Below are 27,037 nucleotides of genomic sequence, written 5' to 3'. Positions count from 1 at the left end.
CCATCCTCCTGCCTCATCCTTCCAAATTACTTGGATTACATGCCCCACCATGCCTGGCTATATTTGTAATTTTTAAAGCCATAGTTCCTTTCAATTTTTTTTCAGTCTCTGTCTTCCCCCTACTTTGAGGAGTTCAAACATGTGTAATTGACCACTTGTTGCAAAGTTCACTGATGCTGTTTATTTTTCAGTCTTTTTGTTTCATTTTGAATTGTTTCTATTACTGTTTCAGGTTCACTAATCTCTTCTGTTGCACTTTATAATCTGCCTTTAATTCAATTAGGTGTATTGTTTATCATCTTTGAAATCTTCATCTCTAGAAGTTCAATTTAGGTCAATCCATGTCTTTATTTAATATGTTCAATCTTTTCTTCTCTAGCTTTTTAAAAAAATATATGTGTGTGTGTGTATATATATATGTGTGTGTGTGTGTGTGTGTGTGTGTGTGTGTGTGTGTATAAAGTAGTTGGACACAATACCTTTCTTTTATTTATTTATTTTTATGTGGTGCTGAGGATGGAACCCAGAACCACAAATGTGCTAGACAAGCACTCTACCGCTGAGCCACAACTCCAGTCCCTTGTTTTTTAGCTTTTTGAACATATGACATACATTTATAATAATTGTTTTAATCTTTGACTTTAAATTCTGTCATCTCTATTGTTTTCTGGTCAGTTTCAATCAATCAATCTTTGTCCTCATCAAGGATTGTATGTTTTCTTTCAATCTTTCTTTACACGCCTGGGAATTTTTGATTGAATGCTAGGCATTGTTGATTGTATCTTATTGGGTGCTAAATATTTTTATATTCCTATAATTATTCTAAAGCTTTATTTTGGGGTACAGTTTTATATACCAGAGCAGCCTCTCGTTTAAGGTTCATCTTCCCTGTTTTTAAGGGGAAATCTTCCTTAATGAGTCTACCCAGTACCCTGCAGGTTTTGAGGTCTCCAGTCTGACTATTACCACTAATATTTCTCATTTCTATGTGATCTCTGGCAACTGTTTTCCTCTAGTTCTTTTAGGTAGCCCTTTGCCAAGCCTCTGGTAGTTTCCTTGATGAACAATTAATATTCAACAGAACACTTGAGGAGGACCCTTTGCAGAAATCTAGAGTTCTCTGAGCATGGAGTTCTCTTTTCTGATTTCTTTTTTTGCAAAGTTCCACCATCTTAACATCCCCCAGACTCCTAGGCTCCAGACACTTAGGGATCATTGGGTAGTTCCTGGGTTCCAGGCCTATCCTAGGTTTTTTTTTTTCCAGGCAATAAGCTATGGAAATTATAGGATTCATCTTGATTATTTACTTGTATTTCAGGGATTCCTGTCCTTTGTTGCCTAATACCCTAAGTTGTGAGAGCCATTGTTTCATATATTCTGTCTGGGTTTTATGTTCTTGTTTCAGGAAAAAGGGCCAATTCAGTCCCTGTTATTCTATACAGGGAGAAAATGGAAGTCTGAACTGTGACTATTACTTTGATATCTGTGACAGTGGTAGCCATTACAGAGTGAAATGTACAATTTGGGAGAACAAGAGAGTATCTGCTCCTAAATCCAATGATAAAATTGAATGAGATGATAAAATTACCTTGCAAGGATATAAAGAGGAATAAAATACATGTAAATGTCCTCAGAAATTCAAAATCCAAAGAAATATAAACTTTACCTGAAGGAGAAGCAGAGTTTGTTATCATCTTAGTGAGGTTATAGATAGTCACCAAGATTAGATAATGTATAACTTGGTGTTGAACACAGGGGAGTGGGCTCACAGTGCCCATCTAGAGGTCAGGGACTTGACCTTGTTCCAGTATCATGGACATAGGTCAGTCAAGCACAATGCCCTGGACATGATCTTCTCTGTAAGAAACTTGGATCATGATACCAGAAGCCATTCAAGTTGAGATGCCACAATTTTTTCCTATTGGATAAGCAGCAGTTGGTATACAAATTATTAAATAAGCCAAATCTTTCAAAAAGTAAGATTAAGTTTAGGAATAATCTGTATAAATTTAATATTCAAATTGATATGATATCATGTATAAGAGAATTGGCAATATTAGAGTATCTAAAAAAGTAGACTGTGATTCAAATTTCAATTGTGTATTACTTTTTGACTTGTAATTTTATTTTTTTTTTTGCATTACAATTCTTAATACACTTTTATACCACAATTGAGTTGTAATTTTAAATTGGAAATTATAATGCGCTTTCTTAAGTTTATAAACCATACTGAGAGTGACCATATTTAGGTATTTAATGTATTATACTGTTTGAAAGCTAAGAAATACTTCAGAAGATAGTGTTTGCTAATTAGACCATTGAAAAATTAAAATAGGATATATAGAATTTGAAAGCATTTGGATATATTAGGGGATGTGGGCCCCTTTTAATATGATCCTAAATATTTGCTAGATGAACAAGCAGAATTAGGAAATTCAAAGATTAAATTTAACAGCTTAAATAACTAGTTTCATCTTAAAAATGTAAAATATAAAATTTGAAATGAAGATAGACCCTGAATAATCTTGATGTGTCTTCTCTCCAAATACTCAACACATAGAGCCCCAGACCTCCTAAAATGACCCATGAGAGGGGGTACTGTCTGCATGGTACCACTGAAGGGGCATATTAAGGCTGCTGACCCTAACTACTCAGTGAACACTGACTCTGTTCTTTACAGATTTGCTCACTGAATCATCACAGCGCCCTCTGAAGTGGGGATTATTTTTAATTCTAGTTTTACCAATGAAACAATGAATGTTCTCCATCAGATTCAAACAGCACCCCCACCCAAAATCTAGACTGTGTTCCCAACCAGCATGCCATGAGAAGTGGGTCCCTTTGTATTTTCTTCTGTTTCAATAACATAGAGGATGGGTTGGCAAGAAGATAGAGTTGGGCCCGCTAGAGACCCAGCCAACAGTTGGACAAGAAGGTGAGAGCTTCAATGGTGTCAATGGAATTGGAGAAAGACAGACTTCAGAGGACAGATGGGAGTGTGCTTCTAAGGAAGCAACTGCTAGACAAGCTCAGAGAGAAAGGTGACCCCAGATTATTCCCAGGAATTGGGTTGAGCTCTGGGGAAGGTTGTAGGGGACAAGGCAGAGAGAAGGGAAAGGTTTTAGAGGCAGAAAAGGTGTGCGAGCTCTCAGTGAACATCTGAACCTGATGGTTAGGGTAAAGATGGAGTGACGCATTGAGAAAGCAAAACAGTTACCCCACCTGCACTCACAGTGCTGTGAAAAGAATTTTGCTAATCCAGTTCAAGTCAGAACTAGTTTGGGGCTTAAGCCAAAAAGTAGCCAAGCTAGCTAAAGCCAGATTTTACTGCTTTAAGTCTCTAAGGGCTAACATGAAATTACTGTGTGAAATAAAGCTGCCTTTTATTGCAACCCCCAAAGAGGAAATTATATAGGCAACTATGTATGCAATTGTAGCAACAAACAAACAAAAATACCGAGCAAGGTCTCCTTATTTAAGGGGGCAAAACAGAGCATGCCCCAAACCAACTATGGACAATGCCCACGCCAAATGCAAGAGGATATTAAAAATATTAAACATAATGATGACCTTCTGGGGGCTACCAACATCCCTCTCTCCTCCAGAAGGTTAAGTAGGTCACTCCAATATGTATTAATAAGTCCTAAAGTATCTATCTTCTATAATTTAGGATCTGTTCTTGCCTTGAAGTTGCCAGGTTCTAAAAACTTTGTTATTTCTTCTTTTGTGCACTTGGATCATCAAAGGAAGAGACACAATCATTTTGAGCAGAGCCCATTACAGCTGCTGAGATGTGGTAATTGAGTTTATCAAATACAATTACCTCCACTCAATCACCTCCTCCTCAGTTTGCCTTTCTCAATCAGGAAGAACCAAGTCAACCTCTCACAAAGAACCCTTGCTTGTTCGAATGGCTTCCCAGGAGTCTTTGAGAGGCATATAATTACACTTAATTTAGTTTTTTTGTCATTAGTCCCAGAGGCTTTGATGCAAGGTCTCTGTTATTCTGATATAAGGAAAATAAAGCTCCACCTCAAATTAAATATTTGCCTTCGCAGTTTGCTGTTTATTGTACAAGTAACCTTCTGTTAGCCTTTGGTTTCTAGCAGCCATTTCTAGACTTGGCACCTTTTCTAATTCCTTGTGTTTCCCCATCATTTGTCAGGTTACCAGGTGCTCCAGAAAACTCAGGTTTCATAGATACTTCTAGATCTCAAGATCTCAGGAAGTGACCTAAATGGGAATCTAAAATCTCTCTGACTTTCCATCTCAGGCCAGCAATCCTCAGACCTTCCACTGGAGTATCCCTGTTAAAAATGCAAACTGATGGAGAACCAATTCATTTCAGGCAGTGTATCCAATGTAGATCACAATCTGGCCAATCTTCCATTTTTTAAACCAACTTTTATCAAGTTCCTACCATGTAAGAGCACACTGTACCTATCCTCAGGACCTAACAATATTGTAGAGGAAATAGATACGAAAAATCAGTAATAGAAGGAAGCCAAGCAAAATACAGGCTATTGTGGAGGAACAAAATCCCTGTAGACAGACTTCAGAAAGAGGCATAAACTTACTAGGCCATCTCTCTTCAGTGATAGGGCAAACCATCTTCTGACCCTGTCCCCTAATGTTAGTGGCCAAGCCAACCATCACATTATCCTCAATTCTCCATTATCACTAATTTTTTTTTTTCTGTCTCTCAGTGCTGGGGACTGGACCCAGGGCACATTTTACAACTGAGAGACATTCCCAGCCCTAACTTTTAAAATTTGAGACAGGGTCTCACTAAGTTGCCCGGGCTGGCCCGGGATTCACCATCCTCCTGCCTCAGCCTCTCAAGTAGCAGAATCACAGGTCTGTGCCACTGCACACAGCTCATTATCACTATTCTTTAGGGACTCCCTGGACTCTCCAGGACTTCCTCTTCACCCACTTTCTGGTATTGTCTTGGAGAATTTTGCGTCCAAATATCCTAGAGTTTAGGTTCTTGACCATTCTCAACCCCAGTTTGCATACTGAGCTGCCCAGCCCCCATCACATCTTCTGTTTTACCACTGAGAAATCACTTCAGATCGCAAATCTCTTAATCTTTCCCTCACACCTCCACCAAACCTACTCTCTGACCTTGACCCCTCACCTTAACTCTACCTGTTCAGTTTCTATCAGCACCTCCTGGCCTCACTTTCTTATCCAGCTGAGACCCTGTATGTCTTCACCTTGATTGTTCTCTTGTCAATTACCTTGGCTCTGACATCATCTTTCCATCATATCTACTCCCATAAACTCCCAATTCTGAAGTAATCCAAACCAGGATTACCCTTAAGGCAGCCGAGAAAAATCTTACCACAATGTCTATGGTATCAGCTGTAATTTTGACACTCTGAATTCCCATTCCCCTCAGGGGCTCTTCTAAACTTCTGGGTTTTTTCTCAAATTCCCAGCCCGACACCCCCCACACCCCAGACATACATCCCTGCTTCTCACTTGTCTATAATTCTTAATTTACTGAAATATAATTTTAAAATCTCTCAATTTCCTGCTCCTCCTCCTCACCACCTAGATATCTATCTGCATGTGTCCTCGATCTCAGCCCCCCTAAGAGGAAAAAACATCCTGATGTTGAGATGCATCCATTATCACTGACTCCTTCGAGGACCTGGCTCCCTTAGAAACAAGTTTTCTTCTGTGACCGTCAACTTCTGGATTCTTCACCTCTTCCTGTAAGAAAGCTCATGGCTGAAGTCTCCTTCCACTCTCCTTCACCCAGCACACATTTCTTCCACTGCCAACCAGACATAGTCTACTCATGTCCACGGCTTTAGTCTCTGCTCTGCCACCTCCAGTTTCCACCAAGTAGGGCAATCTGGTATCCCCCACCCTCACACTACTGAAAGCACCTAGTCCACACCTGCATGTGGGAGTCTAATGGGCAGCTTTAACTCAATACATCCCAAATGTTTGATCTTTGAACCCAAATCTTCTTTATCTACCATCTCTGCCATCTTGGTTGAGGGTAATGCCATCCTTCCACTTGCTCATGCTAAGAAATTCAAAGCAATCCTTTCCTCTTCCTCTCACACCCCACATGCCAATGCATCAGGCATTCTTATGGCTCTACCTTCAAAATGTATCTAGATTTTGACCACCAATACTGCTTCCACCCTGAGCCAAGGTACCACCATCTTCTGTCTGGGTCATTACCATCTCCCTGCTGCTTTCCTGCCCTCCCTATTGTGCGTTATCAGTACCATAGTCAGAGTGACATTTGTAAAGCATAAGTTAGACCATGTCATGGCCTTCACTGGCTCAAAATCTTCCAGAAGCTTCCTAAAAGCAAATTCCTTCCAGGGCCTGGAGGATTGGCCTCTACCCTACTCCTCACTCCTTGACTTTCTCTCCTACTCTCTCCCTTTCTCTTCCCTCCAGCCACAATGGCTCCCTTGCTAGTATTCCCCAAAACATCCACATACATCCTACCTCAAGGCTTTTTTTTTTTTTTTTTTGGCTCTTTGCCTTAGTGTTTTTCCCCAGTCACATGGTCCACCCCTTACCACTTTCAAGTCTCTACTCAGATGTAATTTCATGACCAATATATTTCAAATTGCAACCTCTGCCCCATAGCCCTCAGTTCCCCTTTATATGTTCTATGTTTTTTCTTTATCTACAGCTTGCATCACCTTCTAACATGCTACAAATATATTAATTTTTATGTTCACTTTTATTAGTTGTCTTCCCTCTTCAGAATAAAAGTAGAGCCATTCTTGGAGTCCAAGGACTTAGAATAATGTTAGGTGTATAGAAGGCACTGAACATATGTTTGTAGGAAAACTTAATTGCCACCAGCGTTCTGCCAAATCCAAAGGGAAGTTCCCAGTCCTGACTTTATAGATATCCCTGCAACTCTGTTGACTACTGTATCTTCCCTGAACCTCTCTCCTCCTTTAATCTTCCTTCTCTATCTCTGATCACTCCTCCCTGCCTCTTTGCTAGGTTTCTGTTCCTTTGAATGCTAATGTTTCAGCTATCTCCATTTTAATTCCCCCTCCTCCTATCTCCATGTTCCCCCTAAAAATGATCATCCACACTCAAGGCATCAACTTCAATTGAATGGGAAACAACTCTCAAGTATATACCCTAAGCAAGATAGACCTCTCAAGTTTCAGAACAACTTCCCTGCTGGTTACCAGATAACCTCAGATTTAGTGTGTCTAAACCCTTTTCCAGAGTTCCCTCTCTCAGTGTTAAGATTTAATGGGCCCCCAAAGGCTCATGTGTTTGGCAAAGAAGGAGTGTCAGAGGTGAAATGATTAGATTATGAGAGCTATAACTTTATCAGTGGATCAATCCACTTGATGGATTAAGAATTTGAAAAGACTACTGGGTAGTAATTGTAGGCAGGTGGGATGTGGCTAAAGGAAGTAGATCACTGGGAGCGTGCATTTGGCAATTATATCTTGTCCCTGGTCCCATCGTGCTCACTCATTCTTTTGTTCCTCTCTCTCTCTCTCTCTCTCTCACACACACACACACACACTTTCTCCCCTTTGTGGCTGTCATGAGCTGAGCAGCTTCCCTCCACCACACCCTTCCACCATGATGTTCTGGCTCACCTCAGGCCCAGAGTAATGGAGTGAGCCAACCACAGACTGAGACCTCTGAAACTATGAGCCCAAAATAAACTTTTCCTCTTCTAAGCTGTTCTTGTTGGGTATTTTGATCACAGTGACACAAAGCTATCACATTCAGTGAGCACCATTTGTCCAAATGGCAAAACCAGAAACCTAGGTGTCATTCTCTCACCCCCTCTGACCCTCCACATCCGATGCGTCATCAGGACCCTTTTCCCTCACTACCACTCACCTCTTACTGAGTTGCCACGGCAGCCTCCTATGGTCTCTCTACTTATTATTTTTTTAAATTCCCATGTAGTAATTATACATATTTTGGGGGTTCAGAATGACATCTCAATATATGTACAAAGTGCATAATAATCAGGTCAGGGTACCTCAGACATATCTCTTTTTCATGTATTGGGAGCATTGAAATTTCTCTACTAGCCACTTTGAAGTAGTTGTCAGCCAGGGTGATCCCACTGTGCTCTAGAACCACTCTCAGCTTCTAATCTCACTCCTTTGACCTGTCACAGTGTGAGGCTCCATCAAATAGATACCAGATCTACAGGGAAAAATCTAAACTGTCCACAGACAGTGGTGCCAGGGTCTTCACACAGGCCCTGCCTGTTGGCCTCATCTCCAGCAACTGCCTTTTCCGCCACACACCAAGGGTCCTGACCCACTCACAGTCTCCTGATGGGCCTCACAGCTCCTGCCTGGGAGCCGTTGTGCCTGATTTACCTGCTGCTGCTAAAACCCCATCACTACCCTCTGTCTCTACATATCTCATTCTTCACAACTCAGATACCACATCCTCCTAAAGCCTCATCTGACTCCTTCGAACAGAACAGCTGGAAGAATTCCACCTACCCTCCCCCATTTCCTACATGCCTCTGCATGGCACTTACCTCACGGTCTTATAATTACAATAAAGCTCCTTGTTGACCTCCCACAGTGGCTGTGAGGGTTAAGTGAGGATAGCGGAAAGGGCTCAGTAAGCTAGAAAACCTCGAGTAAATGTTAGTCACTGAGGGAGGCAGGAACCAACAGGCAGACACACAAAGACCCAATTACAAGACAAAGAGGTTACTACCGTCACAGATTTAGAGATGTGGACACTGGGGCTCAGAGACCCTAGGCAGCTTCCACAAGGAGCAAAAGGCCTTGAATATAAGCACCCTGGCAGCTTAGGGCTATCAGGGCACAAGAATGGAAACAAACCATTTGCTTTTTAAAAAACGTCAGGAGTTAGGTGCTTATAGAATGGAGCGTGGGCATGGTGGAAGAAGAAGGTTCTAGGCTCAGCTGTCAGAAATGACATTCGGAACCCTTTCAGTCGAATCACCTGCCAAGGGAGCTGCTATGTCTGCTATAATCTGGATGGCAGAGAATCAAAGCTCAGCACACCAAATTGCTGAAATCTAGAGCACACTGTCAAATCTCCATTTCCAGGATCAGGGGGTGCATTGTACCCCCGCTTATGTGCCATGATACCCATGGAATAAGCAGCTGGACATGGAGTCACTGCTGCAGAAATATCTACACCCCAGATCTGTGCCAGGACCAGCAAGAACCACCACCTTCCAGAGATTGCATTAGAGTATCAAAAAGTGGAAACTGATTAAAATCCAGAATCCTAGGAGTAAGAAGACACACAAAAGGAGTTTGAAAGGGCTACCAAGTGACATTCCATGACATCCCCAATACAGCACACAGAGGGAAATGCACTAAGTGATACACATCTGGTAATGGAAAAGTTACTCCAAAGGGAGACGAAAGTTTTGTTTGCACTATGTTTGTTTATTAACAAAGAGCTGAGAGACTTTTCAGTTCCTGGGAGAAAGATAAAGCTTTTCCTAATATGAATTGCTGAAATTTCTCAGGGAGAGGAAGTCTTCCACAGCGAACATGGTATGATGTTCAACAAAATGCACGTCACAGGTCTTCAACAGAAGTTTGATAGCAGATATAGGAGGATTCATGCACTGGTTTTTAAAGTGACTTTCCATAATGCAGACATGGAATCCAGGACCTCGCTTGTCCCCATATCTGTTATTAGCCTGTTTGACCCTTAGATCAGCCACTACCAAACCACACCGCCGCCCCCAGAGTCTGCAGATTCTTTAGAGGAGTCTTAAGGACCAGTGTTAAAAGGTGCTGCTGAGTGACTCTAGATCTTCTACCGGAACAGAGTTTTATCTGTCTAATCTCAATTCTACATGAGACAGCCTTTGGAAGGGTGGGGGGAAGGTGTTTCATTGCTTTTAAAAGAAAATATCTGAAAATCAGTCTTTGACTATCTCTTTTAAAAAGTCTCTTCTTAAAATTAGCATTCAGTAGGGGCCAAACAGAAAACAGTATGAGGTTTGACACTAGCCCGCAAGACCAGAATCCTGTTCAGAGAGTGCCCTGTGCAGAGGACAGTCAGCACTGCTTCAGTGCCCACGAAATCCAGCTCCAGGCTGGGATCATGGCACAAGAAAAATCACAGAATGTCAAAGCACAAACGGAGCTTAGAGACCCCAGCCCATACCCTTGTTTCACAGATGAGAATACTGAGGTGTGGAGGGAGGAAGGGACTAGTGGGCAGCAGACCTGGGGCCTGTGCCCACCGCTCTTTTGGGCTCTTCTACCTACCTCCTGCCAGTTCTACGTTTAATCAATGTCTTGCCTGCCTCTGCGACTCCCTTAGAATTAAAATACACCCCTCACAATGCCAGTAGTGTTCTCCTGCAGGGTGCTGGCCATTTACTAGAGACTGGTGATCCCAAGAAAACTGCAGCAAATAAATGTCTCCATCAATCATACCAGCAGCTGTCTCAAAGGAGGGAAGAAATGCCTCTTTTTGCCTTTTGATCTTCTCAGAATTTTTTTCCCCCATCTTTGTTCTCTCTCTCCTCCTCCTCCTCTTTAGGCAGAACTCTCGGTCTCCACTCCCCAAATAGAGCTTGCCAAATGCGGCCAAATTCTGTTCCTACCCGCCACAAAACAACTGAGTCCTGGCTTTGAGGGAGGTTACACCAGCCCCTGGTGAAGTGAAGCCCAGCCGTGGGCCTGGCTCATTCTGGCCAGAGACCTTCCTATTTAGGCCATGGTCAGAGTCCAGCAGAGAAACAGGCCAGCAGGTCCAGTTCTTATACTGACTGGCAGTTAGAGGCTGAGCCAAGTTCAAGTTCAGGGTGAAGAGCACCTTCTGAAAGAATGAGGAGACCAGGGTGTGAGGGGAATCTGTTAGAGAGGTCCCATCCAATGGTGGGCTCTGCTGTCCTTCCCACCTGTTGTTATTTACATGTGATCAAATGAACACAGTCACCTTCAGGGGGAATATCTTGAAGCTGAGCTTTCTCGGTTTCTTCCTCAGATCCACTATTCTTCTAGTCGCTGAGGCAACTTCTTGTGGATTCTTCCTTTAGTAATAGATTGCACACCTGCCCCCAGGCACCATCGAGGTCTCCCACACCACTTACTCTGGCCCAGAACTTACAATCACCTCCTAAATGGCCTCCTCTTGGTTTTCCCAACCCTCTCTAATTCAGGAATGGCCACATTAATCTTCCTAACACTACTGGGCATGTGATCTTTGCTCATAAACTTGCAATGTTCCCCCAAAGTCATGAGCTGGGGTTTCAAAGCCCTCCATAATGGGACTTCATACCGAATTTCCAGACTCTTCTCCATCTCATGCATGTACTTGCCCATGTGTGCACACACACAACTTTTGATTAATCCAGAATGATCCTTATAAATGTCTCAGTGTCTCATGGATTCCTATCGTTGTGCCTTTGCTCCCACCATTTCTCCACCGGACACACCCACAATCCATCATGCGCACATGTCCACATCCCTCTCATCCTTTCTAACCTTCCCTCTTTCCTCGTGCACCGTCCTGGCCTATTCGTCATAAATGTCCACCCTGCTTTTATCTGCACCATCTGTGTGCTCCTGGTATCAGATAACTGGCAAGTTAGGCAGGCCACATGTTATTACTCCCACTTTACAGGGCCAGAAACTTCCTACAAAGCTGAACGATCTGTCTCCCTACAGTGTGCAGCAGTAGGTATTTCTGCAGAACTAGTGGTCTCCAGCCCAGCCGGCTCCTCAACCATTAGCCCTGCAATGTCAGAGACAGAACAGCCAGGGTCCTGGGAAGGAGGAGAGTAAGGGGAAGGAGAACAGGCTATATTGGAGCTTTGCTCACTCACATCCAAAGAACCTGAGGAGAAGCTGAGGGCAGTTCCCCAGGAAGGAGAACAGGGTATATTGGAGCTTTGCTCTCTCACATCCAAAGAACCTGAAGAACTGCTGAGGGCAGTTCCCCAGGCAGCCAGAAAAAAAATATGGCAAGCTCAGCTGGAGGAAGAATCTATCCCAGTACCCACCACAGGAGCGGGCTGCTTTGTGTACACAGCCCCATTGTCAGGAGGCAGAAGCATGAGGGGACAGTGTTGCTGGTGTCCTGGGAGGGAGGCTGAGGCCACTACCATCTTTATATATTTCTGTGTTATCACACTGACTTGGGGGAGGCCAATACCATTTGTCAGACTATCGGGAAAACACAAGAGGCTGGACCTTCAAAACAGGGCGCCTTTGTCCACCACTGACATTCTGGCCCAGAGCCCAGCTTGGCTTCAGGGGAAGATTTAGGTCAGAAGAAAAATGGGGGTGGGGGTGCCCAAAGCCTTAAAATCTGCTTTAGCTAAAGATTAGGAAGGTGTTTCACCTCTTCTCACAGTCACACCTAGCCCCTGGGGCAGGGGGTGGGAAGGGATGGTCTCGCTTTAGTAATTAGAGGGACTTTGAGGAGGAAATGTTGGTGGGCCTCATTAGCCCTGCAAAGGGGCCACTTGGCAAATTCTCGCCTGGCTGGAATTTCCCCAGGATTTTGTTAGTCTGTCGCCTCTTTCCAGTGGGCTCAAGTTAGCATGTCTGTACTGACCTCTTTGAGTGGAAGGACCTGTGCAAAGAGGGATGTGGTCCAACTACAAGCTACTGGTCAGCTGGGGAGGGGGTTGGAGGAGGAGCCACCAGGGCCTCGGAGCTGGGAATGATTTCCAAAGCAAATGCCTCTCCAGGCAAGAAGCTTGGCGTCTGACACATTTAGAGTTTGAGGGCTGAGTGCTTTACAGTGAGGTCATTTTAATGACATTTCAAGAGACAGTCCTCCCGCAGCCCCCTTAAGACCTGCTGTTAACATTTTTCCTCAAACACCCTTTCCAAATGGCTCCTTTTCACAGGGATCAGCCAAAGAACCTGCCTGGAAGGTTCCTGCACATTTATGGAGTTGGCATGTTCGGGGTTCCTGGCTCTGGTTGGCTGGATCCCCATCTTGCCCACTGGTCTCGCACACCATCTTCTGGACAAAGGCGGTACTGCAGGAGAAGGAGATGCTGCTGGGCCCAGCCTTCTAGAGCAACCAGGAGAGGGCCGTGGGGGGCGGCATTGGGGGGGGGGGGGCGGGGGACTACTCTTGAAAGACAAGAAACCAATAATAGTTTTCCTTTTCTACAGCAAACATGTACTTAATGTTTTTTTAAAAAATGGTCTCCAGTGCATCTTGCCTGGCTCATCACTTAGCAAAAGCATGTAGTTGAGCTCCTACTATGTGCCAGATGCCACTCTAGGTGTTAGGGTAGATGTAAATCAGACAGTCCCATTCCCAAAAAAGCCTGGAGTCTGGATGTAGAGAAGCATGTGATGGCTTAGGGCAACAAAAGGGAAGTGGCCCAAGGAGAAGAGGGAAGGTGACATCTGTCTGGTGGTGGGCAGAGAGGCAAGGGCAGAGGAGGTTGAATTAAGTCCTTCACACCCACAGACTCTGCTGCATCGTTAGAATCTTGGTCACCAGGAACCGTGGAGAGTATCTACAGCCAGGGAAGGGGTGGGAGAAAGGCTGAACAACTCATGGGGAACCAAAGGTCTACTAGCTCGCTCCACGTGAGTGGACAGTGCTGGGGCCAAGAGGAAACAAAAGTCCAGGCTTAGAAGCAGAGTAAACCTGGTTCTGGATTTCAACTTTGAAACTTAAAAGCTGTGTAACATAGGTAAATTGCTTAACCTCTCTGAACCAAATATAGGGGAGATAATAACAATTCCTCCTAAAGGCAATGAAATGAGGTCATGTCTGTAGACCCCTGGACCAAGTCATACACACCATCATAAACGCTCGGCAGTGGCGGCATGATGACAAGGTCCTATCATCTATGTCTCTTCCATAGAGCTTAGGGTTTACCTGATCCCAGGGGCATCCCCACCTATCTCAGGCATTTTCCAAACAGGGTTTCTGGGTATTACCTGGACATCTTCAAGCACTGTTGTTTACCTGAAATTCAAATGTGGCTGGACCTCTCCTATTGTTAGCTCCCAACCCTAGCAATCCTACTTCCAATCCCATGCTGGGACTACAACCTTGACCCAAGGTCATCAAGGGAGCTAGTGAAAGTGGCTTGGGGCTGCCCTGGGAGCCCTTGAAGCTGCAGGAAGTGCATACAGAGGCCTGGAGCTTTCTGGAAGTTTTTTTTTTTTTTTTATGACTCATGTGAGGAAAAAGCAGGTTCCCAATGAGCTCTGCAAGCAGCTAGTTCCACAGGAGGAACACACAGAGTACATGGAGAAAATGAGTCTAGACTCAAAGAAATTTGGGAATATTGCATTAAACAAAGGGCACCTGCTCCTTCTCTGCTAGGCTTCTCAGGCCCTCGGATATGCCAATGTGAATGTGAATTTCTAGTGAAGTCCTAGTAAGGAATGCGGTGTACAGTACTTTCCAAACTTATCTGGTCAGGGAAACTCCAAGAGTATTGAGAAATGCCCTCTGGGAAATGCTGCCCTGAGGCTGAACGTGACGTCAATGCCGCGTCAAAACTCCCATAAACCCCAGGCCCGGCCCAGGCACTTATACAATACCTGCAAACGGGAGCTGTTTTCAATCCCACCAGCAACCAAGGCAGGCCCTTAGCCAGTAGACAGTCAACACAGCCCCAGCAGATGTTTGGGGTTTTAAGGAGGGTCCCACTTAAGTGCTTGTATTTTAAGCTGCTGGGGGTTCATCATCTTGGGCGTGATGAAGGGCTCTGGGAAGTCTTCCTCTAACTCTCAGCCATCACCTCTTCCACTATTCTACTTCTGCACCTAAAATTTCATCCTTTGGGTTGAGAGTTCAAATGCTAATACACCTGAGAAGAGGTGCATGGCACCGTGAGCTGTTACTCACCACCAGGACTAAGTGTAGCTACGTGATGGGCTCCCTCTCAGATCACAGCTCCCCGGGGAAGGATACTACTGAGGCTCAATCTAGACAGGTGAGCTTCAGGAAAGGGCAGGTACCCTGCCAGGACTATAGGCAACAATCACAAGCCAAGTGCTTTCAGCATTGGCCACATTCAAGCCTCACATGGAATCTTACAAAAAAAACCTAAACCCAGGGCTGGGATGACAGCCCCTCCCATCCAGCTACAGCCACTTAATTCTTTCCTATATATTCAGCTCATCTCTGGAAACTCTGATCCTCATAGGGACCTCTAAGCCACCTGTGAGATTACCCAGAACTATTAGGCCCAAGTCACCTTGGTCCAAGTCACCTTGGTCCAGGCCTACTCTAACCTCCCTATTTTGGTGACTGAGTCCTACTTGCTACCCCAATTTCAAGACCTGAAAACTTCTTCTTGTCTCACCTTATTTCCTGAGCCCCATACAAGACTCCCTACCAGACCCTCCCTTTGTTACCATCTAGGGCTGCTGGGTTCATTGTGTTCAGCAAAGAACACCGAGACAGCCAGCAAGAAGTAGCTTCACTGCAAAAGAGATAGACTTCGGAGACAAGGAGTCCCAGAGCTGGGAATCCAGTGGAGGAGTTTGGGCTTATTCTTTTTATGGTCTCTGGAATCCCTCCTGTCCTTTATCTTCCCCTGTCCACATGCTCCTCGCTATTATTGATTGGTGCCCCCTGGGTCCATGTATCTGTTTTAGTTTTACTGTTGGATTCCCCGCTTAGGAGCAGGACTACAGAAGTCCCCCTCCATGTCTAGGAGCACTTTTGTCAACCAGGAAGTTGACTTCATCAGAAGACCCCCCTCATGCTCCTTTGTTCCGGCCATGTTCCCCATCGACTCACTCGCCATCTTGCCCTGGCTGCCTAAGCCCTTCTGCATCTCCCACACCTTCTTCCTGCCTCAGTTTCCCCCTGCCATGCCCCTTAGTCCCACTCCAAACCCTAGGACCATCCCAGGTATATACAGCCACAGCTCACATGGCCTCCAGCGGTCATACTCCACCCACCTGATGGAATGGCTGCTGCCTGCTTCCTGCTGATGTAACCTAATGTCCAATGCCCTGTGGCCCTGTCCGTGGTCAGCCTCACAGGCCCAGCTCCCAGGGACTCCTGTTGATGACGTACTCCATTCCATCCTGGAACACAAACCTCCCCAGATAAGGATTGCTGCCAGGTAGTCTCTGGAGCTGAAACCCCTTCCAAAGTTCTGTGGGTTCAGCTTTTCTGGGGTGGCCTAATGATTTTGCAAATGGCAGGAGAAAGAATCCCTGGAAAAAACTGGGCTGAAACCCCAACAGAGACAAGATATAGCCACAAGGGGGCAGTGTTGGCCAACACTTGCTTCCAGGAGTTGCGGTGGCTCTCCTACTTACTGCAGGAGGGTGGACAGGCAAAGATGAGGGCAGGACTCCATATGGGAGTACGTTTATGCTAATTTAAATAAATGAAAAAAAAGGTATCAGATGAAACACTCTAGGAGCCTTTTCTGAGGGAGACTTCAAACCTGTCATCAGGTTGACCCTCCGTCACCTCTACTGGCGGGCTGGTTTGAACCCCCGGAGCCAAGAAAGTACATTCTAAAAGGTCAGGTGACAGCAGAGCCATAGCAGGTGTGTGACTGTACTCTAGCCATGTTGTGAAGACAGAAACAATGACAGGCCTGTATGACACAGGGCAAGTTAATCGTCCTGGTGGCTTAAATGCAGAAGCTCCACTCTTAAAGGGCTTCAATGGCTTGCCAGTTGGCAGATTTGGGGTCCCCCTGGTACACGCCTTCCACTGAACTCACCGGGCCCCTTCTCTGATCTCAAACAAATTATCGAGCAAGTGGCTACTGAACGCTACTGTGAGCCCCGCCTGGAAGGTCTTCAGGACTTCTTCTAGCCCTAAATGACAAAAACCCAGGATTTTAGCCCAACACAGGCTCTTCCTTGGGACATTTCTTGGAGATTGCCAACCTAGCACAGGGTACTTCTTCAGGTTTTTCTGAAGTCACCATAAGGGAGCCATGTTTTAACAAACCCACTGTATAAGTAGCCACCGAGTTCTTATAAATTATAAATCAGGAGACAGCAGTTTTGTTAAATTATGCACCGAGTTCCTTTAAATAGCAAAATTCCCACACCTGTCACCCTATTCCCAAGCATTCAAAAATCCAATTAAATTTACCCAACTTGGATTTCGAAGCAACTTGGTGGGATTCACCTACTACCAACTCACCCACATCAAGGCAGGGAGATGGTGGTTAGGGAATGAGGTCTCTGGTTCCTCTTGGGGAGTCTAGACACAAAAAAGAGAAGGTAAGTCTCCACAACCCTCTCATCTGCTTGCCTGTGTGGCACTCACTAGCCAAAGGGGGGCCAGCAGCCTCGCCAGGGCCATTGATGAAGCTGCCCCTTCACTGGCAGCTTCTGGAAGCAAGACCTTATGCTCTGCCCTCAGCTGACCTCTAATCCAGTGGGAGACAGTGGACAAGCACCAGCCAGAGAGATATAACGCAGTTTCGCAGGTGGTAGTAGGAGCTGGAGGCCAAAGGGGATGCTCACATGTGGAAATAAGGGGACAGCATTTTCTAGACTGTGGAAACCACCAGTGAAATGGCAGGCAGGCCAAGTGGGTATTTAGGGAGCATTGGGAGGTACTCCCCCTTTCTCCAGTGCTGTGATATACTCCACAGAGGCAAGAGTTTCATATCATCCTTGGTACTTCCCTGCACAGGGTCATGAACCCAGAAGGGACTTGGGAAATATTGGTTTGAGGTGAATTCTCAAAAGGCAGGGCAATGACACAAAGATGTTAAAAGGGAATTGAGCCAGGCATAGTGGCACACGTCTGTAAACCCAGTAATTCAAGAGACTGAGGCCAGAGGATTGAAAGTTTGAGGCCAGCCTCAGCAATGTAGTGATGCCCTAAGCAACTTTGTAAGACCCTGTCTCAAAATAAAATAAATAAATAAAAAGGCCTGGGGATGTAGCTTAGTGGTTAAGCACCCCTGAGTTCAGTCCTGGTACCAAAAAAAGCGGGGAGAGTGGGGGAATTGACTTGCTGGTCTGCATACACTGTACCCATTATCTTTTTATTGCTGCTCAGCTACAAATCCACCCTTCATTGCCCTGCTTGTGATTCTGAAGCGAATCCCTATAAACATTTCTCTTGCCTGCTGGCAGGATATTGAGCTTCTTCAGTAGAGGGCGCTAGAGAGACATTACAGGACTAGGGGCTGCTCTTTTTCCTGAAATGTTGCAGTGCTTGGCCAACGTGCAGAACATCTACTGGCCTTTTAGTACACTTTCACCTCCAGAGAGTTTGAGTAGCACTTTGGGGGCAGCTGAGTTTCCCAAATGAGTTTCTCTCGAAAAATTTCTCAGCTGAGGTTCTCTCCAGAAATTTCTTGATTAGTTCAGTATACCCTAGGTGATCTCCCAGTGAGTTCTGTTGGCACTCCAGAGGGTTTGCCAGATGACCTGCGGTACCTTGACCTCAGTGAACTTATATACCATCTAGTGGCTCAGCCACGTTCTCTTCAACGAGGTCAGACTCTTGGCCTCAGGCAGCACCTCTCTCAATTTGATTCTTTTTTGCATTTCTTAGAGTTCTGTCTGCTACTTAAATAGTCTCTCTCCTGTTTCTAATTAATAATTCTTTATACTCTACTTTCCCTTTTGGAATTGCTGTGTGGTTTCTATTTCCTGAGTGGGCCTGAGGAATTCACTCACACACCTGCATTTACACATATTCCTGCAGCTCCCAGGAAGGGCCCTCACTGGGCAGCTCCTTGCTCAGGCTTCAGGCTCATTTCCCCTCCAAATCCTTGGAGCATCTTGAATCACCTCCTTCTCCTGAATACCCCCTTATCAACAGAATTCAACCAGGAAAATAGATACTATTCTAGGTATTTCAAGCAGAAAGGTATTTAATTCAGGGACTTTAGTGCTTAAATCCTGGTTTTGGTGCTCAAAACTTGGTTTCTCCCAAACTGTATTACTGTGGATAGGTAAAGCCTTTATAACTCAGTTTCTGTTTCTATGAAAATAGAGATAATGACAGTACCTAATTTAGAGGTTGCTCTTAAAATTAAATTAAATAATCCATGAAAAATTCCCAGTGGCTGGTATATGTTAAATGCCCAATCACTGTGAGCTATTATTATTGTCACTACTATAATCCTCTGAACACTACAGTACACCTGTGTACAGGATCATGAAGCCACCATGAGTCCATAGCTAAAGCAGCCAGGAAGGAAAGAAAAAAAATTTGCATATTTTAAAAAATATTTCATCCCTGGTTGAAATACAGGTTATTCAGGAGGGAATGGGGGGACAAAGGGATGGGGTAGATGATGCACAGGTTTGATGTGGCTCACAGATCTCTGCCTATCCTCAACTTCAACAAGTTACACATCCTAGACTTCTTTCACCAGCATCTTCCAGATACCTTTGGAAATTTTAACTGAAACTATAATATCTGAATGCTTTTTAAGTCAGAAGTACAAATGGTATAGAGTTAAGAATAAGTCCCTCCAGCCCAACCCCAGAATCCCCCCACTCCATCCCCTCAGAGACGGCCATCAGGAACCAGTTTCTCATGCGTTTCCAGATATGTTCTAGACACATGTGTTTTCCTACTTTAATACACATAGGAGCACTTTCTTTGCACCCCGCTTGTTAGTATTCTTGACATCAATACAGGACCAATTAAAACCAGCTCCCTTCTGGTAAAATTTAAATTGCTTTAAGTCTCTTGCAATTATAAGCAATGTTGCCATAAACCTCTGTGCCCATATATTTTTTCTATCTATGAGGCAAAAATAAATAAATCTCACCTCTTTAGAGTTGGAGCACCAAAGACCATCTTTGTGATCTGGTATTAAAACACAGGGGCAGGATCTGGGAAGCCTGGTCACTTGCTGACATCCTGTGCAGCCACACACGCAAATCCCCCATCTCTCTGTGTGACAGAGGCTCCCTGCTTTTTAGGCAGCAATAACTGGACCTGCTTTAAATTGCCCCACAAGGGCATTCTGAGGATCCAGTGAGATGATTTACATGAAAGTTTACGAGTGCTATACTAATATACAAGTCTCTCATCTGGTTATTTGCCAACCCTATAGTTGATCTATTGCTCTATGAATGTGCCCTTTAATCTCCACCCCATCTGCCCCTGCAAAGGGAAATGAACCCTCCTGCAAGTCCTGCTGGTGGATAACCTGAGGTGGTACCATGTGACCCTGGCCTCCCTGTCCTTCCGCTTCCCAGATGACACTGGGCTACCCAGTGGCTGAATGAAACGCCAGGTCATTCTGAATCCTTCCCTTGGAAAAGTTTACTAGGAATCCATGAGTGACTGGGTGAGGACAAACACAACACAAAAGCACAGAGAGAGGCGCATGCTCGAGACCACTAGAAGCCAAAGTTACAGGTAAAAACAGTCTAGGATTCTCATTTCCCCTCTCCCAGGATACATCAAACTCATGGGTTTAGGGAGCTCCCTGGGAAGTTGGAGAGATGGGTGTCATGAGCCTTGGGTTGGGAGGAAGCAGAAACCTGAAGCTATGAGGTAGGAAAACACCCAAGGACCTAGGTGAGAAGTGAGAAGACACAGCAGAAATAAACCAGCCAAGCAGAGCAATGAGAAAGCACACGTGAAGGTGCACAGCCCTAGCTGCTGGTCCCCAGGACCTCCTGAATCCAGCATCAACTGTCCCTCTGAGGCCAAGTCATCCCAAGTCCCTGCTGCTAGGCTCCTGTGTGACCCTGTCACCCATGTTCCCTCACATGGCTTTACAGCATGTCCCCTTCCTCTAAAGCTCTTTTCCTGCTGCCACAAGTGCAAACCAACCCAAGGCTCATGACACCCATCTCCCCAACTTCCCAGGGAGCTCCCTAAACCATGAGTTTAGGGAGAGGGAAAATGAGAATCCTAGACTGTTTTGCTTAATGAATGCGATGCTGCTTCATGGAGGTCAGCCTCCTGGAAAGGGCAGGGTAGGGAAGAGCAAAGAGTGGAAATGGAGGGGTGAATGGATAATGATCATCAACGGAGACTGCGCCATACTGATCCTTTCCTCTTACTCAAATCCCGCCCACCCTTCATGTCACCTCTTCCACCAAATCTTCCAGTCACATCATCACTACCTCTTGGCTCTTGGGTACATTACCTGACTGTTCCCAGATATGTCCTCTGTATCCACACCTTCCTGTCCTGTATCTTTGCAGTCCCCCCAACCAAAAGAGTAGAGAACATTTCCCCATTCTTCAACTTTGGGTTTGGCCATTGGATCAGATGGAAGTGATGGTGTGTCAGTTCCAAGGTCTCTTGTGCTTCTTTCGTTGCCTTGGAAAGAATGTGCCCAGGCTAGCCCACTGTTTCCAAGAGGAGGGTAAGAGATGCCCAGAACAAAGCGCCTCATTCAAGCCCCCAGCTGGGTCCAGTCTAGATCAGCCAACATTTAGCTATCTGAGCAAAATCAATGTTTATTGTACGCCATTGATATGTTATGGTTATAACTGCCCCCATGACCTCTTTTTAACATAATAACTTCTGTAAAGATCCTATCTCCAAATAAAGTCACGTTCTGAGTTACTGGGGGTTAATATGTCAACCTAGGGATTGGGAGGAGGGGGTTCAGCACCAAACAGGGTTTAAGGAGCCAGTTGTGACTTATCTCAATAAAATCCTTTAAAACAAGAAACCAAGAGATTAGTTTTATATGGTGGTATTCTGTATTTCAAAGGGTGGAATTCCAGTTTTCAAAACAGTCCTTAGGGAGGAGAGTTCTTAATAATGGCACCTCAAAGGTGTCACACCCTTTACCAAAGGGGCCTTAGCAACTGGTAGAATGTGGATCATTATGAGGGGATTGTGATGGCAGCTGGGCTGTGGAATCTGGTGAGGCCAAATGTGACTGTCTCAAAAGATGTCCTCTGGCCTTAGATGGCACCACTGTGGTTATTTAAATGGCAACAGAGGACAGAGAAGTGATGGAAACCCGGGGGGCAGGAGAAAGTTGCCCCAACTTCTCTAAGTTGGTGCCTAGCCACTCCACATCTGAGGGGAAGCCCAGGGCTTCATTGGTAAGAGGGTTGCCCCAGCTGGTTCCATCAGGGGACAAAGGACACTCGGAACAGGGGGTAAGAGATGAGTTCTCTGAGGTCCAGAGAGCTACCAAGACCGATCCCCTATAACTGGCACCCCACTGTCACTAGGGACCAGGTGGCCCTGCTCAAAAGTGTTAAGTCCCTTGAAGTGGGCTTTGGTCTCACCCATCTGGGTCCTCATTTGAAGCCACCCCCTACTCCGTCCCTCTTGTTGGTTCCTCTAGGTTTAGATTCTCAGAATGTTTGAGAATCTTCTATGACCCCCAGAACACCTTGTATGGGACAGTGTGGGCAGTGGGAAGTCCTCCCTGAGGACTTGAAAATCACTAGGGCTTGCCACTTGAGGGCAGGGTTCCTTCGTGTGCATTTGCCTCCTCCTCTGCAGCCCTAGGGTGCCGATAACTCTGCCTACGTACACGTCTAATAAGGATGCACACAGTCTGAATCTTTGCAATCCAGGACACTTTCCCACACCCTAGTCCACTGTGGCTTGGAGCTGGCAGGGCCATCGGGTCGAGGTGGGGGCAGCCCCCTGACTCCCCACTGGCCCCCACCATCTTCCCTTTCCCAGCCCCAGGAGGCAGAGTCCCCCAGGCCAGACTCCAACTACCTGGAAGAGATGGAAACGGACAAGGAGAGAAGTTCCCCAGAGCCCCCTAAGTCAGAGACCCCAAATGCTGGACCTGCCACCAAGGGTCAGGCGGGTGATGGACCCGAACCCGAGGAGCTTCCCCAGGCCTCGGGGATAGAGCGCAAGGAGATGGAGCTGGAGAAGGTGCGCATGGAGTTTGAGCTCACGCGCCTCAAGTACCTGCATGAGGAGAACGAGCGGCAGCGGCAGCACGAGGAGGCAATGGAGCAGCTGCAGCAGCAGGCCACACCCCGCCCGGTACGTGGGGAGAGGGGCACTGGGCCAGGGGCAGGGCTGACACCAGGGGCGAGGGCACAGAGGCTACCCCACAGTGCCAGGGCAGGAGTGAGTCCACCCTCCCTGTTGGCCGTGTGTCCCACTCTGCAGATCCAGGGTCTCCACTGAGTGGAATGACCATCCCAGAGGCCACTTCCAGCTCTGCTGCCTTGGGTCACTTCCTGAGATGGACTGAGACCACTACCCCACATAAGATGGCTTTGCTGGGGCTTCCAGGTTAAGCTGAGAGCCAACTCTCTAAGGCTAGGAGGGGACCCGGAACCCCATGGTCTACTCAACAGCCCTTTTGATAGCCTCAGGGGAAAGTCTTCAACACTTTGCAACACTCTCAATTCCTCTTTGCATCTCATACAGTGTGACCACTGGAGACTAGACCCAGCATCCCCCCTAAAGTCCAGCCCCACCACCTCCCTGACCAGGGCTGTGGTTGCTATAGGATGACAACTGAAATTTCACAAGAAATGGACACTCGATGTTCATCTGTACTAAACGGGGATAAGAACGACTGATGAGAAGAGATGGGATGGGAAATGCTTAGCACAGTAGCTAGGTCATCATAAGCACTCCATAAGGAAAGAGTTAACTGCTTCACACAGTATTTCCTGGGCTTTCAAGTCCATCCTGTGTTAAAATCTTGCCTCTACCTTGTGTAAGCTACTTAACCTTTGGGCAAGTCACCCATCCTCACTGAGCCTTGGTTTGCTCATCCCTAAGGTGGCCCCTATCTTGTAGGGTCATGAGGATTAAAGGAGAGAATGCATGTAAGGTGCTTTGCAATGAGCACAATGCATTAGGTAAGCACTCAATAAATGTTAGCTATTACCATTTTTATGTACTCATGCAATTCACTTCTTGACCCAAATGCAACAACCTACATTCATCACTTTTCAATTTTATTGGGATATAATGTATTAGCTATGCTTCCCAGCTCTGAGTCATCCTCAATTCTGAGAAGCTTGCTTTCTGTCTTTCTCCAAGTCATTGCTCTAATTGTTGAGGAGGATATGACCTAAAGTAAATACCACTAAAAGATCTCACTACAGGTTAGCAATGTTGCATTAATCAACACCCTGGAGTTACATTTTATCCAGCTCATATTTCTCCAGCTTGGCCAAAAAAAATATCCCAAGACACACTGTCAAATGGATTCCCAGAATTAAGATATTATATTACCTATAGCATTTCTCCAATGGACTGGTCAATTAAAAAAAAAACAGAAAATAGACTTGGTTTTACATGATTTCTTCTCAATGAACACATGCTGACTTCTTAATTATCTTTTTTCCTCTCACAAAATATCTTCTTAATTATATATTAAATTATGTCACTGAGCCAAGAAAGCTTTATTAAATCAGGACTTCCATATCCATCTTTTTCTCCCTTTTTGAAAGTCTGGAAAATATGTGCCTGTCTTTAATATTCTGGCACATTTCCTGATATTTTTTAAATTCTGCAAGTTCCATTTTCACATAAGTTTTCACAGTATCCTAGGATAAAATTTGACACAAATTTGAGCCTGAAACTACTGAAAGTAGGTATGGTGATGTACTGTGCCTTTGGTCTGTCTCCTCCTAACTATATTCTTCCCTTTTTCATTTGAAAATCTTTCTCCTTGCTAGATGAGATGGGAACCCATGGTATATCCATCCTCTGTCCTACCCATCCTCAGTCTTATGTTCAAAAGATAGGCCATTGGAAGTGTTTTGAAAAGTCTACAGGGTTTTACAAATGCATGTTTTGTTATTAAAAATCACAGTTACCACTCCACCTCCTACCCCATCAGCATTTCAGACTGAAAACACATACAGACTGCAGAGAGAGGTGGTGCCCACAAGTCCAGAGCCAGTGTCTGCAGAGCATGGCCCCTGCTAAGAGAATGTTGGGTTTCTTCTTGGGTCTCCAACCTTCCTGTTCACTTTAGAGGCTCACCACCAGAGCCATTCTCAACCCTTCTGAGTTTTAGTCACCTTCACATGCCCTGTAGCAGTTTCAACAATTGGTATGTCCAAGCCCTCAGATCATTAGTAATAGTTTCCCAAAGTGTTTTACTTGTAAGCTTCAGGTCTTCCCCTCTTTTCTTTTTCTGGGAGGCTAGGAAGGAAGATGGTTGAATGGGTAGATTTCATTACATTGAAAATTCTTCTTTGAGTGTGTTTATTGCTAGTTTAGGGCATTTATTGCTAGTTTATTGCTAGTTCAGTCCTTGTTATCTGCTGCTTTTAAAAATATGACATGATTTTTTAAAAAATATTTTAAAGAATAAACCATGTCTGATGCCTTAACTGTAGATCAGAGTCATTGTATCAGCTTTGCTTTACTTATACACTGATGCTCTCTACAGTTAAAATAGGTCTGTCAGATCCCAGTTATACAGATTCCAGAAAAGAGCAACTTAGAGGCAGAATCAAATCACTCAAGCTGCTTTTCCCAAGCCCAGTGCCTGCCCTGTGGGTGTAAGGAGGCCCTAGGGCTCATCTCTCAGCACTGGCCCCCACAAGAAACCAAACCCTGCACTAAATAACATACCAATGGATTGGACAAGGTGGTATATGCCAGGACCCAGGGAGTCAAAAAACAGTCATCCATACCCCAGGGATGCCCTCTCATTCTGCCTGTCCAGAAATCTAGGTTGATATCCAGATGTCCAGAGAACACTCCCAAAACCCAGAGTTCAAATCTGAAAATATTGGACTGAGAGAGAAATTGCTCACGTGTGCTCCAATGCACAGTGTGGAGTGTGAAGAGGAAACAAGGTGTTGGCCTGGGGCCCCCCCAGGAGGGATAAGGCAGACTCGAGATGGGAAAATGAATGAGTTCCCTCTATGGGCCAGTGACCTGACCAGGAATTGTCTCATTATTTTTTCCTTCTCTTCCTCATGCTTTTGGGAAGGGAGTGCTATTACCCTTTCCTTAGGTGAGGCTGATAACGAAGTCACGTTCAGGAAGTGGTGCCAGCTCCACTGTCTTCTTTCCCCCACAGTTCTCGGGAGGCCTCCAGGACCTCCTGCTCCCCCAGAACCAGTTTGCCATGTTCCTGTACTGCTTCATCTTTATACACATAATCTATGTCACCAAGGAGATGGTCTTCTTTCTCTTCTCCAAGCACTACCTGTTCTGCATCGCGGCCATTTTGCTGTGTTTGATTAAAACTTTGTGGTCCTACTTCCAAGTGCCTTTGCTCTCTCCATCACTGGGGACCCCCATGATTGAGTGCTATTAAGATCCAAGTTATGCCCAGCCTCCCTGGCTGATCTTCCTACACAGTGCCTCTTTCCATCAGAACCTGCCCTCAGGACAGGCGCAGCTGTCAGCCATTGACACCTGAGTATGAAGCAACATGTCCAAGCCCTTGGCCCTGAGCCTGGTTCTCACTGTGGCTAACCGTGCTATACCCAGCAGGATTTCAGAAGGTTAGGAAGGTATTTGTGGGGAAGAAAGATTCAGAAAGCTTTTCCAGAATCATAGACTCACACTATGGCCAAGCTGGCTTGGGTTCCACCACGTCTATACACATTCATGATTTTCTGACACATAGGGAGCCTGTCGTAGGTTTGAGGATAGCTCCCCCTGCCCTCCAGCAAAGATGTCTATGTCTAAAACCCCAGCATTGTGAATTTGTTACCTTGCACAGCAAGAGACTTTGAGACACATTAAATTAAGGGTCTTGAAATGGGGAGATGACCCAGGATTATCCAGATGGACACAATGTAATATCATCCTTATAAGTGAGGCAGCAGGGTGTGACGGGAAAGTGACCACTGAAGCAGAGGTCAGAGGAATGCAGGGGCCACAGGTCCAGGAATGTGTATAGTTTCCAGAAACTGGAAAAAAATAAGAATATGGATTCTTTCCTCGAGCCTCTAGAGTAAACCAGCCCAACCAGCCCACTTTAGACATCTGACCTACAGAACTGAAAGATAATAAAACCTATGTTGTTTTAAGCCCCCAAGTTTGTGGTAGTCTGTTACAGCAGCAATAAGACACTTATACAGGAGCCAAGACTACCAGGCTGTTTTGCAAACATGTCAGGATAACACTGGCAAGGTCCCTTTAGCACTGGGCCTGAAGCAGAGCAGCACACAGTCAGCCATGCAGACTGGGAGCCTGTCTTTAGACAATATCTGATTGT

At 45.4% G+C, this 27,037-nt stretch overlaps 1 protein-coding gene across 1 annotated transcript; it reads left to right on the top strand.

The window, feature by feature from the left end:
* Nucleotides 1-21,839: 21,839 nt before the first annotated feature.
* TMEM247 (transmembrane protein 247) lies at nucleotides 21,840-26,128 on the top strand (the record flags this gene model as incomplete). The annotated part of the gene is made up of 3 exons (XM_081265156.1): nucleotides 21,840-21,956; nucleotides 22,558-22,869; nucleotides 25,889-26,128. 3 exons carry the CDS (start codon nucleotides 21,840-21,842, stop codon nucleotides 26,126-26,128), a joined length of 669 nt encoding a protein of 222 aa, XP_081121282.1.
* Between the last annotated feature and the right edge of the window lie 909 nt (nucleotides 26,129-27,037).

This window comes from Spermophilus citellus, assembly GCF_964194105.1.
Source record: "Spermophilus citellus genome assembly, chromosome: 13".
Classification (NCBI taxonomy): Eukaryota; Metazoa; Chordata; class Mammalia; order Rodentia; family Sciuridae; genus Spermophilus; species Spermophilus citellus.
This window is presented reverse-complemented; position numbering and strand designations above follow the sequence as displayed.